We start from the raw sequence: 23687 nt of genomic DNA, 5'->3' as shown, positions 1-23687 counted from the left end.
AAGCATTTAAAAACATTTATTGATGTAACGTATCAAGAGAACATATAATGTATTGCGGATATTAAAGACAAACTCAACAAAAGTCGATTTTTTTAATTGAAGACTGTACGAACTCATGCAATGTCTGACAGGAGTCTTCCACGCCTCTAATACTGTGAAATTGTGCTACCTCTGTTTGGGTGCACCACGGCTAAAATATCTTCAGGGTAAGGGGTTCTTGTTAGAAAAGAAACCAGACAGTAAGCCTTCCAATGGAGATGGTTAGTCAGCTATATTATACCTTTCTTTCTACATTAATGAGATAATTGAGAAATGCACTAATTTAAATATTTACATCATTTTTCTTATTTCACAAGTTCTTATTCTCTCGTATAAATAGACTTGTATATATTTCCATTCTTCTATATTATTCATGACTTCATTTCCTTCTTTAACAAGCGATAGTCTTCTTTTTCTTAATGTCCTTTCTTTGACTTCTTTCTGGACTTCCTTCTGGACTTTCTTCTGTCTCGGGATTTGGGCATGAGCTTCCTTCTGGACTTCGTTTCTTATGTAATCGTGGGTCGCTTATTCCACCAGTTCCTCCCCCTTCATATACGCAGGGCTGGATAGAAGGGGGGAAGGGGGGCGAGCCGTACCACCGCCCAGAGCGGCAAATTTTCAAGGTGACAAAATTTGAAGAGAAGAAAAAAATAAACCTATATATTATATTATATTATATTATGTTATATTATATAACTTGGAAGTTAATATATGTCAACCCATCGTTTTGAAGGAACATATCAGTAGTCTCACTTTAAAACAACTGAGTGCCACAAGGTGGGAAAGCAGATTTGATGCCTTAACTCCTTTGAGATATTACGTGGGAGAGGTCTATGATGTACTCCTTCAAATAATTGGTGACAATAAAACTGTCCAAATGGTCTCACATGAGGCTCAGTGTATTGCAAACCAATTGTGTGGCTTTACATTCCTTTGCTCACTAGTTATCTGGTAGGTATCACTTTTTACTCCACGTAATGTAATGAGCAAATGTCTTCAAAACATTAATCTACTATGTGTTAGATGCTGTTATATTAGATTAGATTAGGTTATTATTATTAGATGATTTCTTGCGAACATATCAGCGCTTTGAAAAAAGCAGAAGTGATAAAAAATGTCAAAGTTTCTTAGATGCCACTTGGCAGCCTGGCAGGGCCTTCCTCCCTCCACTCATGGAGGTGTCGGGGAGCGGCGACCTGTGAGTCTCGGTTGATGAGAAAGAATTGGCATCAAATTTAGATATAGATGATTCAAAGATAGGAAACACTGTACAGGGCCGAAATCGAAAAAAGAAGCAGTTTCAGTATGACGAAACTGTTAAAGATCCACAAAAACGGTACAAAGTTGATTTTTATTACCAGGTCCCAGACAATTATTTTAGCTCTAAGAGAAAGATTTGAGAAGGTTAAACATCATAGTGAATTGTCAATTTCTTTTATGATATTAGTAAGGATAAAGACATGCCATCTGATCTCTTGTCTGAAAAGTGTAGAAAACTTGCCGGAATGGTAACACATGAAGGCTACTGAATTAAAATATGAACTAAAAGTGCTTTCGGCTATAATAAAACAATTTCACCAAAGGAGGTCGTAAACTGATGAAGGGTCATGATTTTGCACCTAATGTATGAAAGTGTACAACTTCGAATTTATTAACTTTGTCGATAACAGTGGCAAGTGGTGAAAAAAGTTTTTTTGGAAATTTAGGCTAATAAAAATACTATCTTCGGTCAATCATGTCTGAAACATGCTTGTTTCCATTTTATGCAAGATAGCATTATACGGAAAAGAATATTACATGCAAAGGTAAAGGTAAAGTTCCCTGTGCATATAGCACCATGTCATGAAAGCACATTAAGGGGATGTGCGGGTAGGGCCACACACATTCTCGATCTCGGGCATTATGGAAGTTATGTGATCAGCACCACTCTCTGGTTGCCTTTACCTCCCATGGTTGCCCCCAGGGACCCATTAATTTGATGCTGGGTGAACCCCAGAGCCGCTTTATGTGGGGACAACGCAGGAAAGAATTAAGACCTTAGATCACCGACACGGGAGATACAGGAATATTACATGTAATTCTTTAAGAAAATCCAATCATGTACGAACACATACCTACAGTGATATACATATGAAGTCAAGCCTTCATTTCTTTCCTAATACTTGTTACATTTAAGTTACGTTTAAGAGAAAGAGAGTTTCCATAAAATGTAATAATAATAATATAAAATCAGTGTCGCATTTTCTTCAAGTTTAACTGTGGTCAAGTGAAATATCCTTTTGTGCTTAATAGTATTGAAATAGCATAACAAGTCTCATTGTTTACTTTATAGTTTCATGTTTTACTTAGGAATATATTGATTTTCAATTTCCCGTTGCTGTGTAATGACAGGGGGGGCTGCATATACGTGTTTTCCCTTTTCACCAAGTTCGAGTCTCGTAAGCTTATAACACCTCACTTTTCATCACTAATACCAAGTTGTAGAGGGTTACGAGTTCGAGCTGGAGGATTAAATGTTCTAAGGAAATCCTTTATCCTGATATTCTCCCTTGGGGCATCGGCTGGAACGTGCCACCACTGGTAAATACAACAAAGTGTAGACTAGGTGCTGAACGACTGAAATGCACTACCAAGTCGGTGCAGCGACTGTGATGCACAACCCATAGGTGTTGTGGTTCGTGAGGCCAGCCGCACACCAGATCCAACACGACATGCCAATACACAAAGCAACACAAGTCACAATGCAACGATACACAAAGTGACACAATGAAGCAAGACGAGTCTTGTTGTGTTCATCATACAAGAATGAGAGGGCAAAAGAGGTGTCGATTACTTTAATTCCATCCATGGTAGTGATCCATAACAAGATAACGTTACAAATTGCTCACAAAAATGAAGTTGGGAAGGGTGTAACACAGCAGTGTGCACGAGGTAACGGTGAAGGGGAGATCAGGGATACCCCCATAAAAGCCAATTATTCCTGGCAACAAAAGTTAATTTTCATTACTACCAGGGATATTTCTATCCCCCTATCGTTTTCGCACTTTATATGTAAATATAATTTACTGCTGATATTTTGTTTGTACAATAACTAAATATGTTGTATAGAAAAAATCACTAACAAATATGTGAAAACATGAAAGTCATTGAAGCTTTGAAAACACTTTTTATGCGTGAGGAAATGAGTAATCAATTGTGTAGCTTTGTTTCACATTGTATTTCTAGTTATTTTTCATAATGATGTTAATTTATCTCCTCTCAAAAGAGAGTATTCCTTGTAAATATATTTCCTGTTTACACATGAATCCAGCAATAGATGAACCCCCTGCAAAAAAGGAAAAAAGTTTAATTTGTGAACTGCAAACACATTGTTAATCGAGCCATAAATATCAAACTGGCCTGAAAATTGCTTTCCTTGTACAATGTACGATAGATACATTATATAATCAAGCTCCATTTTTAAACTTGACTGCAGCATCAAAGCTATGTGTTGTCAAACAATACAGTGATAAGTCACATGCAGGTGGTGCGATGAGAATAAAGGATTCGCACATGCGCAGAGCATTTTGTCGCATCGTGCTCCTTCGAGACTAAATTCCCGGGACCTTCACTGTTTTGTCACAAGCCGACGCATGGTGACTCGAGTCAAATGTTTCGTCCAGTGTGCGGCGGCCCATATGAGCCCCATGTTAAACGTTCCCAGAGTTGGTTTGCAACAAGAATGACTAGTCGTGTCGGATCCGGTGTGTGGCTGGCCTGACTGAAACCGCCTCAACTGGTGTAATCAAAACTTCCACGATGGGTTTCGTAAACAAGCTAACACATTTAGATTATAAATCTGTTCGCAGGCAAATAGACACAAATTTATATTGGTACTTTCACTTTTTTAAATTTCTTATTTATTTACATACGAGTATCTATTTCATTTGACAATTACTTTTATTAGTTTATTCTCTTTATGTATTTTCTTTATCATCTTATGCTGTATTCTATTATTTATCATCTTCTTAATTCACTTTATCGCTTATTTTGACTGTCATTCATGTATAATACCGCAGTCTTCTATCTTGCATGCCTAGTGCTGCCATCTCTGATTCACCTTATCAACTATTTACAAGCATTATGCCTATTGGGTATATAACAATTGTTTTAGGACAGTGCACGAGTTTTAGAATAGGACAGACCTTTGCTGGTTCACCCGTAATATTTGCAATGCGTCACATGCTCCTTTCGACAATTATGTAAAAAAAATCCATGGAACAACAGTAAACTAGAACAAAGAGAAAAAATATAGAGGGCAAGAAATGTATACACACAAAGAATCAGTCTGTTCCTTATTCCATTATTTCTGGTCTTCCCTCTGTAAGAATATCATCTCCAATCTTTCTTGTCTTTCTCATTATCCAAGTTTGCTTCATACATAATTATAGGTACATGGTATGCATTATGTAATACCTTCTTGCACATAGCACGTGCTACATTTAAATAATCCTAACATCTTTAAAACTACTAATGTTAATTTTTCCTTCTAAAGGCAGGGAAGCGAGAGAAGTCTAATATAATCTATAACGCCAGTCTGGATGTCCTATTTAGCGTAAAGAAGTATGCTGATTGCCTGTGGGAAGTGTGCAGTAAAAAGAACATAAAAGTTAATCTTCGGCACAGTCTAGAGGAAGTAAAGCCAAAGGAAAAAGTAGCCATTTTCCAGAACTTGGATAAGCCAGAGGAGACTCTCAGCTTGGAGGTAATTTTACCTAATTTTTGTGTTGTAATATTTTATGTCTACGAGGGCTGGAGCAACTATATTTTTCCTTAAAGTTAAACGTTAGTACCACAATATGATTCAGCCTCCGAAACGTTGGTATTTTAAAATTAACACAGTGGTTAAAAGTCCAAAAAGTAAGAATGATGGTATGTTCCAAAAAACATGGCACCTGTAGTATGTGATCACATCACTAGATGGCAGTGTGATGAATGGTTATCATACAGAAGGCGGTAGTAATTCATTGTTGAGTCATCTCTATCTCTTGGCATGAACATTGTTTGTGTATCAAACTAGCCATTCTTCGGTGGAGACATGCCAGAGAATTCCACAGGAAGCTTTCGGAAACTGTGGGGAATAGTATCCTACCATAGTATTTTCCTCGTTTGATCCTGTAAAGCTTGTATGCTTTCTGACTTGTTAACACATGTGGCATGATACTATCTTTATGGATGTTTTGCTCACTTCTGTATTCTACACCTCGTACACATGATCTGCATTGTTCATACATTCCACAGTCCCATACCATTCCTATATTTCTGATTTTCTTTCCTATCTTCACTCTCACAAAAAAAATAATAATAAAGTTGCCATGGCTTAACCCTCATATTTCTTTTACTTCACATAGAACAAGAATTAATACATTGCAGTCAATACATAACTAACTAACTAACTAACTAACTCTCTAGCCTTCTTAAACCCGAAGGTTCATGGCTGCAGCAACACAGGCCTTCCATCTGTCCCTATCTTGAGCAAGATCTATATACTCTCTTCCATCCCTATCGATTTCCTTTAGGTCCATCTCAACGTTGTCCCTCAATCTTCGTCTTGGCCTTCCTACAGGTCTCTTACCATCAGGTTTCCCAACAAGAATCCTGTAAACTCCTCTTTCCTCTCCCATTCGTGCCACATGGCCTGCCCACCTAAATCTTCTTGATTTCATTATTCTAATAATATCTGGACATGAATACAAATTATGTAGTTCTAAATTATGTAACCTTCTCCACTCACCTGTCTCCTCATCCCTTTTAGCTCCAAATATTTTCCTAAGGATCTTATTTTCAAATAATCTCAATTTATGTTCCTCTTTCAATGTAAGGGACCAAGTTTCACACCCATATAATACTACAGGCAAAATTAGTGCTTTGTATATTTTAACTTTTAGTTTCTTAGATATTAAACGAGAAGACAAAAGTTTATGAAAAGAGAAGTAACATGCATTTCCTGAATTAAGCCTACTTTTTATTTCCTCTTTAATATAATTTTCACTTGTTAATATTACTCCTAATTATTTGAATTTGGAAACTGGTTCAAACGAGTTGTTATCAATAATTAGATTTTGATTATTACTAACACTTGGTTTCGGCCTGTAAGCATATATTTAGTTTTATCTTTGTTAACTTCCAAACCTATCTCTTTAGCAGTTTTGAAAAATATTTTAGCATTATCCTTAATTATATTTATATCATCCCCTAATAAATCTACATCATATGCATATGCTAACAACTGAGTCACACCATTTAATTTTAGTCCTTCGTTAGTTTCACATGCAGTCAATACATACACATAAGAATAATTTACGTTTGTTGTTGAAGTAGATTATTAGTACGCAAAATATATCTGCAGATATAAACCTACCTCATGAACAATGCAAAATTTAATGCAGGTCTATGAGAGTTGATGAAAGGCCCCACCTGCCAGTTGTGCAGGTGATATGAGAGGCACCATGATCCAACTGCATTTACCCTCTAATCTTGTCCCCCAGATACTCATTTATTAGAGGCTGGCTAAATGGAACTGGGACGTGACTTGAAAAATTCTCACCTGACATCATTCACCCTGTAAATTGAACCTGTGTCTCCCACATGATAGTCGCAGATGCCCTGCTGACAGAACCACTGCAGCTCTCACCTGCAAATGTGGAAAACATACAAAAATCATTGATGTTTCGACTGAGTTGCTGATTACAGTGTCACCTTACCTACATGCCTTATGTCTGTCATGCTTTAATCTACCTTTTCTGAGGAAGAGCCAAAGTGATCTGGATCAAAAATGCAACTTTTTTTACTTGTTTGACCATTGCAGGCATGTTTTGTTGTGAATTTTATTGATCGAAACTTATTGCCAAATTTACTTGAGTAAGTTATGGATCATTTGCCTAGAAAATAGATTCATTTCTTATTGGAGAACAGAAAATTTCAATTTTTGTCTCGTCAACTATAAATATATAATTAATACAATTTAAAATATTTCTATTAAAAATTACTGAAAAGTAGATACGAATCACTTTAAAATTTCACTGATACTCATGTAAAGGCTCAGGGAGAGAATGATAAAAGTCCATTTTTCATTGTTTTGAAACTTACCCCTCCAGTCTCTAAATTTAAAGGTATAGAATGTCTGATCTTCATCCACATATTCATCTTTCGAAAGATGGAAACATTTATTCCAATATTCAACATTCCATTTCGATTACTTGGCGAGTTGTGTCAGTTTTTAGTGATAGTACGTACACTTGGTGAGTTGTGTCAGTTTTTGGTGAAAGTAGACTGGTCATTTTCCCCCAACACTTCATATACTGTAGATACTGAAGACACATATGCAGATTAAAAGGTCCAGCATTTATCAAAGATCAGAATGAATGAACGATGTTGCTTTTCAAAAAAGTTTGTTTTAAATCTGCTATTGACAGGATAACCAGGATTGGAACTATGGTTTTGAATGGGATCCTATCCACCAGTCTCCACCCTGAATTGATGGTACTTTTTCTTATGTTAAGAAAAGGTATGAAGGGGGGGAGGGGGTTCAAAGCATTGACTAGGAAAAAGTATACATTTTGTATTGAAATTAACTGTTAACCACTCAAAATATGGCAAACTTTCTGCTCGAACATTACATTCATGAGAACCAAAACACACTGCCTGATTTTGAGAATGAAACTATTAGTTTGTTTTTATATATATAAAAAAAGTTGTATTCTTACTGATACAATTCCATCATTACTAAATAAAACAACAAATGATTATTTCCTGAGATGGCTGCAGCTCATACAAAAACTTTTGTTCTTATTTTCTGTTTTGTAAATCACAATTCCTTCCAAACTCCAGTAGCCAATTTGAAGAGTTCATCATTAGATATAACATATATAACAGTTTCAGTTGTTTTGCACTTGAATTTGATTGATTGATTGATTTGGCGTTTTAAGTCCACTTTATGCACAGTAAGGCTAATCCGGCGAACCAATATGTGCCTCCACCAGGTATCGAACCTGGGACCCCTTGATTACAAGGTGACGATGCTACCACTGCTCCATTGGGGAGGCCCTGCACTTGAATTTGAAATAACTGTATGATTAATTTTTAAATAGCTGCATATCGATTATGTTATCTCTCGACAGTGTTGAGCTAAGATGAATTTTTTATCAATTTTGTGCACATAGTCATAATATTTAAATACGTTTTATTCTTGGTTCCAGTATGATTTGCTACATGTAACCCCACCCATGAGCACACCTGATGTTCTAAGGAAGTGTACAAAATTGGTGGATGAAGCTGGTTTTCTGGCGGTGGACAAGAGGACTCTGCAGCATGAAAGATATTCTAATATATTTGGCATTGGGGACTGCACAAATTTGCCAACAAAAAAAACGGCTGCAGCTGTAGGTATGTTGTATATGTTATATACGTACCTTTATGATATTATATTTGTACTCATATTTTAGGTAAGTGTTTTGATAATTGGGAAACATGAGGTATCAACTGTTATTTACAAAATCACATAAGGGCTGCAACACTGATCAAGTGAGTTTCACAACATAATGTTTGTAATTTTATAAACATGCACCAGCAAAGAGCAGTGGTTTCTTGCCCTCTGGAAGCCTAAAACTTATAAGACATTCTATGGCAAATGAAAATTCAATGTCTGTAAGCATGCTTACCACATCAGCAAGTTTACAAATAGAGGAGGAAGTTTGACAATATCCTCAGTCCGCACTTAGATGGGTGGAAAGACCTTCGCGGTGGCTCAAAAGTGACTGTTCATAGATTCCAAATATTCTTCTTCTTGAGGTGTATAGGCACCAACTCAGACTTGAAAATATATGTGGATCAGCAGTGGGTCTCTGCTAAAATGCAGCAACTTGTGCAACTTTACATGCAGAAATCTACTACATAAAAAACAAATTAATGTTTTCATCTGACTGTCTGTAGTATTTTCATCTTTACAAATATAACACACAAGTCAAAAAACTTTTTGTATTTGGCTATATTACTTCATTATTCTACCTGTTTAGGGGCCATAAATAGATGAACGGTTAGCATACTTGTTGACCCAACATCATTAGAACAATTGTAAAGCAGCTGGAAAAGATTAAGTTGCATGCTATAGTCTGGAAATCCAGATAAAAGTGACAATGAGACTTTGTGTCTCCAAAGAGAAAGCTACTTTGTCATACCTTGGCCCTCAAGGGGTTGATTTACCACTGAGTTGCATTAACTAGGGTAATTATGATGAATAAGAATTAAACAAATGAATGAAGGAAACATTGAGCCTTGTCACGTATCTGCGTCTGGCTCCATTGGACACCACAGGTATGAATCGTAACATTACCTTTTGTATCACACTCTTTTGTAAGGCTAAGGTAACACCTAGTCCGTTGCCAGAGATACAGGTTGGAATCTATCCATTCTATCCTCGAACAGTTTGTATTCTTTATCGGATAATTTTTCATGATAATGTTTCTGCTTTTCCTCATCACTATTTGGTATATTGATATCACCAACTTTATGTGATACAGCTATTCCAAGAAATGTAGCTTTGCGAAAATTTCCTTGATGCTGCTGATTCCTGTGAAAAGATCAATATTCTTGTTAGTGGTGAGAAAAAGATACCTGGGTTAAGACACTGGGTCACCTTATTACTGACTCTGCTGGTGATTATCAGATGAAAGGTTCGGGTTTCGCTTAGGTTAAGACCTCTCCCTCTTCCAGGTTTCCGAAGTGATCTTCAGATAGCTAAGTCATCATCCAACAGGTTAAGACCCTATTGGCAGGACTTGGGAATGGGGTACACATGGGTTAAAACCCTATATGTCTCCATATTTCTGTAAAAATTTCCCACTTTTATAGCAGAAGTTTGTTGATTTCATTGCTAAGTGACTTTCAACTGTCTGAGGTTACTAAGGAGATAATTTAGCTTTCTGCCTTTCTGGCAATTCATAATTTACAAGTAAGATGTCACCATTATTATTTAATTTTTAGCAATCCTTTTAACTTATAATTTTCCTTAATATTTGCAGCGTTAATTATTTATCAAAATATAATTTACATGCGTTCATAATGACCATCACAAAATGTTGAGATGGGGAAGAGGCCATTGTATAGGAGCACCCTGAACATATAAATATAATAAGGTGGTGTTCCTATAGGAGAGTCCTCCTAACAAATGATTTGAAAGTAACACTCATAGAGGGGTACCTGTCAAGCCTGCCAATGGCATATGCAGGATTTGAAACTAGAACTCTTGATCTAGTGATGTACATCACAAACTATTCTGCCATTTAGTTTTAAGTGCATTTTATTATTATATAGGTTGATCTGATCTTCACTTACAGTACAACTTGGCACTAGGATCGCTGTGAAATATGGCTACAAGGGGAACACTCTCGGTACATGGGCTGTTAATATGTTTCTGTGGTTATGTGGTCACTCCATGCCTTTTTTGCTTCCCTAATGTTTGTGCATAGTAGTAGGAAACGGGGGTCGAGAACTCAAATCTTTGCTTGAGAAATATACTAATTTAGCTTCAATAGATAATCTTCAGAACTTAGAAGAGAATATTGCCAACTTGAAAAAAGAACTTGATAAATTTAGGCAAATCCAGAGAACGAATACAGAACAGCTGAAACAGCAATTAAATGACCAGGCAAATAGTATTCGTACCGAACTGCAAACCATCATCCAGAATATCAAAACTGAAGAAGAATATCAGCAGGTAAATACTACGAGGGCCACTATTTATATTTTGAGCCTTGGCAACACTGATTGAAGTTAGGCGCGATTTGACATTTGCACGGAATTGTCTGGCATTATTGACCATAACGTACTTCAAATGTTTTGTCAATAGCTTGATTTGTGTTGTTTATGTTGCCTTGGAGATAGCGCAACAACAATAAAATGGAATTAACTCGTGAACATTTTCATGCGATGAATTTTTACGATTTTCGACGTGGATTATCAAGACAAGAGTGCATCGATCAACTTACTTCCACATTTGGCGATGAAGACCCATCCTTTGCCACTGTGAAACGCTGGTATAACGAATTTAATCGTGGCTGCCATTCGCTCACCGACGAGATTCGCGAACGTTGTCCAAAATCAGTTGATGTTCAAGAAAACATTGATGCTGTGCAAAACCTAATACTGCAAGATCGTCATGTGACATACTGTGAGATTGAGGCAACCATGGGCATTAGTTCCACCAGCATATATAAAATATTACATGATCATTTAGCTGTGAGAAAGGTGTTCTCGTTGGATCCCACACAATTTGACAAAAACTCAAAAAGACCCTCGCTCGCGTCAATTGGTGCAAACAAATGCTCAATAAATACAATCGTGGTGCTTCAAAAGACGTATATAAGATTGTAACAGGTGACGAATCATGGATATATGCATATGAGCCGGAACGTAAACAGCAGTCGACTGTATGTGTGTTTCAAGATGAACCCAATCCAACAAAAGTTGTTCGCACTGGAAGCACATCGAAACAAATGGTCGCCTGTTTTTTCGGGAAAACTGGTCATGTGGCAACTGTGTCTTTAGAGGAACGTAGAACGGTCAACTCTGAATGGTACACAACAATTTGTTTGCCAGAGGTCTTCGGTCAAATACGGAAAACAAACAAACGCCGTCGGATCATTCTTTATCAAGACAATGCCAACTGTCACACATCTCGTCTAACAACCGACTTTATGAACAGTCAAAAAATCGAATTGATGGGTCATCCACCGTACAGTCCTGATTTGGCACCCAATGACTTCTTCTTGTTCCCGAATGTCAAGAATAAATTGCGTGGACAACGATTTTCGTCGGCGGAAGACGCCGTTGATGAGTTCAAAAACCATATTATGGAGGTGTCTCAAGAAGATTGGAAAAACTGCTTTGACAAATGGTTCGAACAAATGCAAAAGTGTATTGACCATAAAGGAGAATACTTAGAAAAACAATAAAGCAGTTTTCAATGCCAAATTCCTGTGTTTTCATTGTTAGGCTCAAAATATAAATACTGACCCTCGTAGTATTGCTAAATTGCAAGAATAGTTTCAATCTTTCGAAGTTCCTACATTGCAAAGTATCAAATCTGAATTACAGACAGATGAACTGCATACAGCTATAACAGAAGTTCAATCGAAACTACAGACATTGGAAGATTTTATCAATAATTTACCTTCATCTTCTGAATTAAATGCTATTGCTCGGAGCGTTGCCGGCATCAAATTACAGTTGGAGACTTATGAAGATTTTGGGAAGATACAAGGTACCATAGCTCACATAGAAGATACTATGGCAACTATGAGAAATGAGCTAACAAGTGTACAGGAAACTCTGGAATCGAAACTGCCTGGCATTACTGATATTCTAGCTATAGTTCAACAGCAAGTTACTAAGCTTGAAAGCTTGAATACTGAATCAGAATTATCGCATTTCCATCATCTTATTGATGACATTCAAAGTAAATTAGAGACACTGCAACAGTCTACACCTATGCAGGATGACATAACACAACTGCAAGAAATTTTGAAAAATGCAGCTGATGCAACAGAACTCGATGCTATAAAATTAACTCTTACCACACTTCAGAATACTGTAGCTGCTTTGCCTACTTCTCAGGAAATCAGAGCTATGAGGAGAGCAGTAAATTGAATTTTAAAATCTGAGGATATCAAAAACATTCAAGCAGAAATTGCGCAAATCAGAGAAACTGTTGCAAGTCTCCCCAACAATCAAATAATTAACGAACTACATGCATTAATTACAGAAATCAGAAGTCAAGTACACGATCTTGCTACCCAGAGTTCTAAATTGAAACTTGTAGAAAATTTACAGGAGATTATTTCTAATATTACATTACAAATTACTACTCTTGAAACAAGTCAAGAATCTGCTTTATCACGTTTTGCTACTCAACTTCACGATCTCAAAGAGGAATATAAACAACTGTATGTTGATGTAAAAATCAAACATAGCTACGATGAGTTGGTTCGTACTATCAACGAACACTTGGAACCGGTATTAAGCAGACTAGATGACGTAGATACTCGTCAATTTTATTCTATGGAAATTGTTAGGTTACAAAGTGTTCCAAATTCTCGAGGGCACTGGACGTACATCAATGCTGGCAATGTTTACAAATTATATCCGTACACTCAGGTACATGAATTTTTTGTTGATGGTAGTTTACGATTTCTGAAGTTTAGTTTTCTAAAACATGGAAAACATATTGAAGTTCCTCAGTTTACTATAGTGCGAAAAGATGGTATACACAAGGCAGTTCAAATACCTATTGCATACTGGGATGAGTCTACCAATAAATATAAAGTACAAGACGACGAACAATTATCAGTTTTTGATATTGAAATTGGTGACAAGCTAGTATTTGACATAAAACGGTTATACCCTGAGGACAATCCATTTTATGTGATATTCTCACTTCGAACTCGATGTCAAGACAAGATATAGTTCATGAATTACACAAACCAGCCCGTAGCAATTACAAGCGATTAAGTGTAGTAACAAAAGGTATAAATGAATTCTTCCAGGCTGATCTGATCGAGATTGCCCCTCCAAGGGGGACTTTAAAAAATTTGGATAAGATAAATCATGGTTACAAATATATGCTTACAGTTATTGATACTTTTAGCAAATATGCATGGGCTGTTCCCTCAAAATCCAAGATTGGTACTTGTGTTACCGAGGCTTTTAAGTCGATATTCAGTGAGGGAAGGATACCAAAATATTTACAGACAGATAGAGGGAAAGAATTTTGCAATTCTACATTTGCTAAGTTAATGCAACAACATAATATTAAACATTATTCTACATACAGTGATATGAAAGCTAGTATAGTGGAACGATTCAACAGAACATTAAAAAATCGCATGTGGAGACAATTCACTCTACAGGGCAATTATAAGTGGGTGCAAATTTTACCCGAGCTAGTTGATGATTACAACAATACAGTACACAGTACTATTCACATGAAACCTGCTGAGGTAACCAAATCTGATGAGCAACGATTGATTTCTACTGTTTATTGTAAAAAATATACATACACTACCAAAAAGCCAAAGTTTAAAATAGGAGATCAGGTAAGGGTTAGTAAATATAAACAGTTATTCGAGAAGGGTTTTACTAAAAATTGGAGTACAGAGTTATTCTCAGTGGTTCAAGTTTTACCAGGGAATAGAAATACATATATAATAAAAGATAATCATAACAAAATATTGAAAGGGAGATTTTATGAAGAGGAACTTAGTAAAACACAATATCGAGATACATATCTAATCGAGAAAATATTGAAGAAGAAAAATAATAAATTGTATGTGAAATGGTTAGGTCTGCCAGACAAAAGTTGGATAGAAGCAAACAAGGTGATTCTTTGACACCAACATGGAATGTGGTACAGCGTTTACCAGATGTAGTGGAAACTAATAAGAAAAATGGAGAGTTGTTACCTGATAACATAAGATGCCTCATTGCAGGCCCATCAGGTTGTGGAAAAACCACTTTGCTGGTTGATAATTTCTTGCTTGCCCCCAATTGGCTACATGGGAAAAATAGACACTTGTATGTATTTTCTAAAAGTTTAGAACAACCGAAATACCAACAACTCATGAAGCTGTACGAGGGACTGGGCATAGCTACATTTGCATCAACAATAAAACCTCTCGACCAATGTTTGAAAAATTCTGTTGTGGTATTCGATGATGTTATTCTGGAAAATCAGAATGAAATTACAATTTTTTTTACACAGGGTCGTCACAAAGAAATAGACTGCTTTTATTTAGCTCAAACTTATTCCAAAATTCCCAAACAATTACTACGAGATAATACAAACTTAATCTGTTTGTTTCGTCAAGATCATACTAATTTGAAACATGTATACGATGATTATGTGGTAGGAGACTTAAATTACAACCAATTTTCAAAATTCTGTTCATCTTTGGAACAGCGACGATTTTGGATTTGTTACTATCGACATGACTCGGAAACCTAACAATGGTAAGTTTAGAAATAAAATCAACGACTTTTTAAACGTTGAAACGATATAAAATAACCATTAATAAAAAAAAATATGACAAAACATAAAATAGAAGATAATTCGAAATTACGAGAGTACTTGTCCAAACGTTTCAAAGGTTGGAAATCAGAGAATCGAGGTTTTTACGAACAACACAAGCATCAAGACCAACCTATTATCGATGCAATCAGTGGTCTTGGTAAAGAGATTAAGAGTGTGACAGAACAGAATAAAAACCTCATCAATGAATTGGTACCTCTTACTGCTAAAAATTATGCAGATTTTCCTCCTACGCCATTATCCAGCATCCACACACCCCTGGTACTTAAAGAACCACCTGCTAAAGCAGCTATAGAAGTATCAGAGAAAATCGAGTTGGGCCCCCTGGCAAGGGATTACCTGAGTACTGGAAAATTCGAAAAAGATGAAGTATTGGGTTTGTATCCAACTACGGGTGGAAATGAAGGCGTAGTATGGAAAATTGGCAAATCTAAAGTAACATTCGAAGGGGACAACATAAAAATTAATTTGGGTGGGAGAAACAGCTCATCCAGATATCCTGGTACCGTAGGGCTATAAGAGCTCATTACCAAAAAACAACCAAAACATTTTACAGAAGATGATTATCAAAGTTACTCTGAAATTTTGACACTCTCTGATGCTTTGTACCAAAATAACGATGCCAGTCAAAAGCACGTGAAATCGAGCAGCGGGGATAAATACAAAAATCTGATTAAACCTATCTGGAATCAACTAAAAACCGGTAGTGGTATAAAACAATACAATACTCTACCTAAGGAATTTGTATGGGTAAACGATGTGAGAAAACTTATAGATAGGTTGCTTGTTATAGCAGGGGAGGAAAATGCTGGGAACAATAATTTCCATAATGAGAAAATTTGTATTGTAACATGATTAGTGAGAAATTAGCTAATTTTATTGTGAACGATCCTAAAGGTATAGGATACTTAATTAAAATTATCAATACTTTACCTCCTAAATTCTGGAATATATCAGAGGGTCGAGGTTTAATAAATGATATTATTAATAAACTTCCATTCGAGTTACACGTACCTGGTTACCAATATTGTGATCCTGGTACAAAACTTGAGAAATGATTAGAAAGAGGGGACAGGGGTATTAATCCTCTGGATGCAGCTTGTGAAGAACATGATATTGCATACAACACACACAAAGATCTGAATGATCGTCATGTAGCTGATCAAAAACTGGAAGAAGCAGCTTTTGTAAGATTAACAAACAGAGATGCATCATTGGGTGAAAAAATAACAGCGTTGGGTACAACCATTGCTGTGAATACAAAACAAAAATTAGGGTGAGGTTTGTAATATGAATACCCTGAAAAAAAAATAACAACAACAACATGAAACCAAAAGGAGTTGTATACCAAATACCATATCACGATCTTAAAAATTTAAAACTTAATTCGATTTTAACTAAAAAAAACAAGACAAGAAGAGGCAATGTATAGCCAAAGGAAATGGAATGAATTTATTATTAAGTACGCCACAATTAAAATGATTGCAAAATGCAAGAAAGAAAACACACAGTGGTGGATTTATATTTAGCATTCCAGCTATCCTGGCTGCATTGGGGTCAGTTGGGAGCCTAGCCGGGGGCAGTTGGGAGCCTAGCCGGGGGCAGTGCGGCTATTGCCAAAACTGTGATTGATTCGAAAAAAAAATAAGGCAGAACTAGAAGAGCAAAAGCGTCATAATTTTGCCATGGAGAAAAAAATAGGCAAAGGTGTGAAGTCTAGAGCACTCAGAAAATTAAAAAAAAGAAGAAGCTCTTACCAACCAAGACATTGAATATTTAATTAAAATATTTAAAATTAAACACTTCAGGGGATTTTTTATGTCTGATTCTCTCCCTAAAGGTAGTCCTCACTCTCGAGAATGTGGCATGGTGAATTTGGACAAGTCCAAAAACGTTGGTACTCACTGGATATGCTATTATAAACAAAATGACAATGCTTTTATTTTCAAATCTTTCGGAGGGGTACCCCTACAGAATTAATTCGTTACTTGAAACATGTTAACATTTATTACAACGATGATCGTATTCAAGATTTCGATCAAATTATATGTGGCCATGTTTGCATTACGATGCTCAGAATTTTAAATAAAATACCAAACATCAAATTAAAAGATTTTCAAAAAGCTGTATTATATATTAAATATGGGAATTTTTCATCTCTCCAGCGAGACTTCGATTTTGAAACTACATCTTCAGGATGATATTATCTATCCAAAATCCATAGCTCTGAGAGCATTCTACAGTATGGATCTGATTCCGAATGTAACTACCTACAACAATACTATATTAGTAGGTAATGAAAAAATAATTATTCCTCCTGGACAGTATAACTTATCTACTTTACAATTTGAAGTTCCAACCACTGTCTTGCTTTCTCAAAATTCTGTAACACACAGAGTAGAGATTGTAACTACCAATGAAACAGTGGACTTATCTACCATGGGAGAACTTTTAGGGTTCGAGAACAATAGCAAATTAGAACCAGGTGTTAGGCACATAGGTAAATTTATACCAAAATTCTTAGCTATTGAGACATTGAATATTCACTGTAACATTGCCAAAGGTATGATTATCAAAGCAGAAGAAATTTCGATTGGCAGTCACAAGGAGACAGGTATTATTGCTACATTTAAACCGAATTCGGAATTTATAGAACCCATCTTCTATTCCCCAATCCCACCAGTCTATTTTCCTGATAAAGTTAATTACATAGAAATAACAATTACGAATGAGAAAAATGAAATCATCGATTTTGCCGGTGCTGATAGCACTGCGATAATAGAAATTAATATTTAAAATATATAAATAAATACCAAGATGGAAAATATTGAGAGTTATGAATTACAATCCTTCCCTCCAAACAGGAGGACATTTGCAAATTTGAATCAGCCCAATAAAGAGATACAGTATGACATTACGGTGGGGGACGGATTCATTCATCCACATAGATCTGATCTGTATATAAAATTTAATATTGTAAATCAAAGTAATGGTGAAGAATATCCAGCTACTGCTAATATAAAACTTATAGATAATTTTGTTCCATTCTTATTTTCTCAAATTGAAGTCAGAAAGCATGGTACAGTAATTGACAGGATTGATTGTCCTGGAATTACATCCACAACAGTGGGGACATTGAAACTGTCCAAATCAGAGAGTGCATATTATAAAGTTGGTGGATTCGAAGCTGGAACAAAAATTCAAGCAAAAAGTCACACAGTACTGTTCCCCATGAGATTACTATTTGGATTTTTCTCTGATTATAAAGAAATTATGTGGAAAGGTGGTTTGAATGTCATATTTCGCAGATCACCCAATGATCATAATGCTATCATGAGATACAAAACTTTGAATGCAGATGGAACAGCTAATGAGGCTAGTTTACACGAAGCTGCGAAATGTGTGATCCAATCTATGGAGTTACAAATGCCTATAGTTGAATATGAATCGAATTATGCTCTCAAATACAAAGCCAACATTTTGAAAAATCCTCAAATTCTGATACAATTTTATACTTATCAATGCATACAGAAGCCTGTGGAGGGTAAATTGTTTGAATTTGATCTTACTAATCAGTTCCAATCTTTGCAATATGACATGCCAGAGTTTGTAGCTGTGCTGTTTCAAACAGGGAGAGATGACAATCAGGAAAACGATAGCAGCCAGTTTGATAATTGCAAAATTAAAAATGTGTATCTGAAGAATGGCAGAAATGAAGTATTCCCTCGTGAAAATTATAATTTAAACATTGCAGAACAAGATTATTTGAAGTTGTATGAAGCTTATAGTGCTTTTAAACGAGCAACTGAAGGAAACATAGACATGTATTATAATCCAGATGGGTTCATAATTCACAGACCAATGTTTTTAATAAATGCATCAAAAAGAAAATTGGTAGTTATAAATGATCGAACTAATATAAAATTGATATGTGAATTTCATGAAACTCTACCAGAAAATACTACATACAGTGCTATATTAATAGTAGAGAAATCATATGTATATGCTGTAAAAAATGAGAGAGTGATAGAACAATTTTAAATAGAATAGAATAGAATATAGAATTTTATTATTTTATTATTTACTTCAGAGCCTTAGGCTTGATAAAAATATATGAATAATTATATATAACATTAAAAAATTAAATATAAATATTTTTTATCAACTTTTTAATTTACATTTATTACAATGTTTTGTCTTAACATTTTCATAGTGTCCATATTCTCTAGTATGGATGTTACAATCTAATATTTCTAATTTATTGTCATGACCATCGAGGGCTATTTTATTTTTTATTGTAGTATAAACAGTATGATTTTTGTTGGTAAGATAATATGCAGATATTATTTTTTTTTCATTTTTATTTTCAAATAAACAATTTTTAAAATCATCCATTGTCAGTCTTACTATATTTGGTCGTTTTATACCCTTAGCTTTTTTAATTTCTTCTTCTTTTTTATCTATTTTGATAGAATACATTTTTGCTCTAACTCCAGCAAATTCTGATATTATAGATCCTGCTGCTTCATCTTTCATTTTCCCAGTTATCAACACTGTATAATAAATTATATAATAGACAATTTTTTGGATAGTTACTAAAATCAAACTGTTCTTTCATATCTAGTAAATCTTTGTACAAATCCTCTGTTTCTATTTCAAATATAAAACTATCAGTATCCACGTATGCTACTTTTATGTTTTCGTATCTAGCTTGCATCACATCATAATGAAATTTATACATTTCTAATTTAGATAATTCAAGAATTGTAACACCCACAGCTATTGGCACATCACACACTACATCGATGTTACTTCTTTCAATAAGAGTCATATTTTCAGTAATTTCTATAAAACTTTTGTATGTAGGATCAGCAATAAGTTTCAAAAGTTTTTTCCAATTGGTCACCAAACTACACCTCAATCGATTTTTTTTGTTCTCTAAAAATTTTCCATATATGGCATTAATTATTAATTTATAAAGATCTTTCAAAACTTTAGAATTTGTTTGTATTCGATTATTTGTATTTTTCACAATATATTGAGCTAACCATTTTGTTTGATCAAATTTTAAACCTCTATTGATTTTTGTAAATATTATACCTTGCTTTTCGTAATATTGTAACATTCGATAATGAAGTACATAATTATTTTTGTTTTCAAACGTTAACATTAATTTTGTTTCTTCTGTGCCTGGAACCTTTTGAGATAGTAGTGCCATAGCTAATCCGTGGTGTTTCTCATGACACCATGGTGGGTATAGCATATCAACTTCCAATAGACAACCTTTTGGATGATCTTCAGCCCATTTAAAGAAATCCCTGTCTTCAAGTTCTTCCTGGGTCATCCATTCGTAATTACCAATGGGGAGTGATTGAGTCATAACATATCCATATAAATTGTTCATATCAATATAGTGAATATATTTAGATTTTTTATTAGCATCATAATCAGATAAATATTTATTGTTTGCTTTTATATATCTCAAGGGACACTGTACTATACCACCACGTATAGCAGATTCAACAAATGTAAACTGTTCACTATCTTCGAGAAGACCAATTTCAACTCCAGTATTTAATAGCATAGATTGCCAAGATAAACCAGGTGTTGTACACATAAAAACAGGATCCAAATTATATTTTTCAAAACAATCTTTTTGAAAAGTATCGAACACATCAGCCAACAAGAGAACATCTAATTTCAAATAATAATCATGATAATATTCCATTGTTTCGCAACCTAGCATGTCCCAAATTGTGTGTGCAAGTTGATAATCCTCCTCGCTACATTCTTTATCTTGAAGATGGTTATAAAATGCTTCTCTCGGTGGTAACTGTCTCTCTTCAAATTTTTCAAAATCATCCATGTATTGATAGGGGTAGACTCCTTTTCTCATTAGTAAATTTATATCATATTGCCCAAATTCTTTTTTTGTATAAATAAATTTGTCTTTGGTTAATTGTTTGGCCAGAGTAGCTAAACTACTGGAAAGAAACAGATATGAATCCAGAAATTTAAGAACAACTGTTCTTTTATTTTCTAATCTGATAGTTTTCACTACAATAATATATTTTTCTTTAGTCTGTGATATAATATTAATATTCTCTGCATCATAATCTAATTCTTTAATAAATAAATGTGTATCAAAATTTTTTGAATTGTGAATAATTACTGGAATAAAAAATTGTTTTTGTATTTTCAAGTTACATGAATTACAAATCGTATGGATATATTCTCCATTAAAATGGTTGTGATGTAGAATTTTTTTATTATCTAAATCAAAATTACTTTTACAGTACACACATTGTATGGCATTATTATATTCTCGTTGTTGTTCTGGTGTAAGATCCTTAATTGGTTTTTCTGCATGTAAGAATGGAGCAAGAATTTTTACCCACTCTCGAAGTGTTTCAATAAATTTTTTTGGCTGCATCTTCAGCTCGATATATAAACGGTTCTCTTAAGTTATCTGGTATCTGGATCCCATAAGTATTTATTAATTTTAGTCCAAAACTACAAGCTTCATGCTTAGCTATATGTCTTGTATGTGATGTACTTGAATCTTGGTTAAAGTTGTTTGCTATTAGCTTTTGTATTGTTTCCAAATCAGCAGATTATAAATGGATGTTTTAGCAGTGCCCTAAACATAGAAAATTTTATACTTTTCTTTGGAAATTTGTAAGTTACATGAGGATGAGTATTACAATTTCTAATATGTTGCTCTAATTGTTGTTCGCTTGATATTTTACCCCTTCCATAAAATGTTTTCAGACATCTATCACATATAGTAATTTTACCACGATGTGGTGTTACTTGACTTTTTGTCAATTTTTGGAGATCCTGTATGAGACAGTAGTGTTTTTTGTTATTTTTTTAACATATAATAAATTTATAATGTGTATATCATGTGGTGATGAATAATTCTGTTTGAGTACATAAATATCATCATTTTTTTCATTATAACCATAAACATGAACTTTGTATTGTTTTTCAAATTGGTCGATAGCTAAGATGTCTACTGGATATTTTATTCCTTTCATAACTTTTTTAAATTCTATTTCAAATTTTTTATATTGGGAAACACGATATTTATGATCTTTAGCTGGCTGAAAATGTGCTATGATGCACCAAAGAAAACATTTATTGTCATCATTTTGAATATTCAATACACCTTTTTTGTTTCTGATCTGTTCTGGTAATCTAAAATAACTAGATCCACTTGCCCCCTCCAAGAGGGTGATATTTTGCTATTTTCAATTCAAGCTTATGGTCTGTATCACAAAGTGACCATCCTGAATTTCTTTTTTCAAAATTTTCATGTTTTAACTTAAGTTCTTCACAAAAGCTATCATAAATATCATCTAATTGATGTTTGTTACTATAGTGTAGAATTTTTGTAAGAGTATAATGATAAAAAATATCTTCTTGATTATTAGAAGAATTTCTATAGTTTGATGATAAAATAAAATTTATTTTGAGAGAACATATTGTAAGTTGATTATTTATTTTATTTATAATTTAGGTTTTAAGTTTAGTTAGAAAATGGGGAATATCTAATGCTTCGTTATTTATATCAGTTGTATCATATATAATATGATCTAAAAAATATTGATTATTCATTTTTTATAATTAAGTTTTTGGAATTAGTTTTAAATATATAAAAAATATTATTTCTGATTTCTTAAATTAATTTTAAAAAAATATAAAATTTGAGATTGCTTTTATATATACAAAAAACATTTTTTAAGATGACATATTTTTAATTAAAATAATTACTAAATATATGTTATTTAAAAAACAAAAAAATATAAAAATACACTATACACTGTGGCCGCGGTGGCTCAGTCGGTAACGCGTCTGACTACCATGCTCAAGGTCCCGGGTTCGATCCCCGGCCGGTTCAAATCCGGGAACTTTTCTAATGGTGAAAGCGGCCCCGGCGCCCACCCAGCGTCGAATAACATGGGTACCTGGGGGAAACCCTGGGGGGTAAAGGCGGTTAGGGGCGTGATGCTGATCACATCACTCCCACTCACGACCGGATCAAGAAAGTGTGGGGCGTTACCCCCACACCCCCTATACGCCTTCATGGCGTGGTGCTATGCACAGGGGAACACTTTACCTTTTTACCTTTACCTTTTACTGTAATAAATATTTGTTTTTTTTATATGTTAGTATACAAAACTATATATTTTTGGTATTAAATTACACTATGAGAGCTCACTATGAAATTGTTAGATTTTGGGGAGTGATCGCTCATACCCCCTCTATGACTACTAATTTTCTCAGGGAAAAATACAAAACGCACAATCAAGTCAAAATTCAATCTGTGTGAAAAACGACTTGAACCACCTTCAAAATAAAATAATTGTAGCTATTACGATAAAATTTTCAGCTATGTTATTTATACAGAATTTTCAGAGACAACAAGTAACATCTGATCACATCAAAACTCAATCTGATCGAAATTACTATGAAAAAATCACTTGATACACTTTTTTAAACTTAAAAATAATAAATAGTA

At 34.4% G+C, this 23687-nt stretch overlaps 2 protein-coding genes across 3 annotated transcripts in view; one reads left to right on the top strand and one right to left on the bottom strand.

Annotated features, from left to right (window-relative positions):
• The window catches only part of LOC146003899 (uncharacterized), a 500546-nt gene that overhangs the window by 405417 nt on the left and 71442 nt on the right, over positions 1 to 23687 (bottom strand). The gene's annotated exons all lie outside the window — the stretch shown is intronic.
• Positions 1 to 23687, top strand: part of LOC146004007 (sulfide:quinone oxidoreductase, mitochondrial-like) — a 73464-nt gene that overhangs the window by 40014 nt on the left and 9763 nt on the right. For both annotated transcript variants that reach the window (XM_083142556.1, XM_083142557.1), the window contains 2 exons: positions 4577 to 4786; positions 8280 to 8466. In XM_083142556.1, the coding sequence (XP_082998682.1) occupies positions 4577 to 4786; positions 8280 to 8466 (397 nt within the window). The remainder of the gene's footprint in view (positions 1 to 4576; positions 4787 to 8279; positions 8467 to 23687) is intronic.

The sequence above is a fragment of the Lepisma saccharinum genome, chromosome 21 (genome assembly GCF_977018435.1).
Source record: "Lepisma saccharinum chromosome 21, izLepSacc3.1, whole genome shotgun sequence".
Classification (NCBI taxonomy): Eukaryota; Metazoa; Arthropoda; class Insecta; order Zygentoma; family Lepismatidae; genus Lepisma; species Lepisma saccharinum.
The sequence above is the reverse complement of the archived record's forward strand: the minus strand, read 5'-3'. Positions and strand labels throughout refer to the sequence as shown.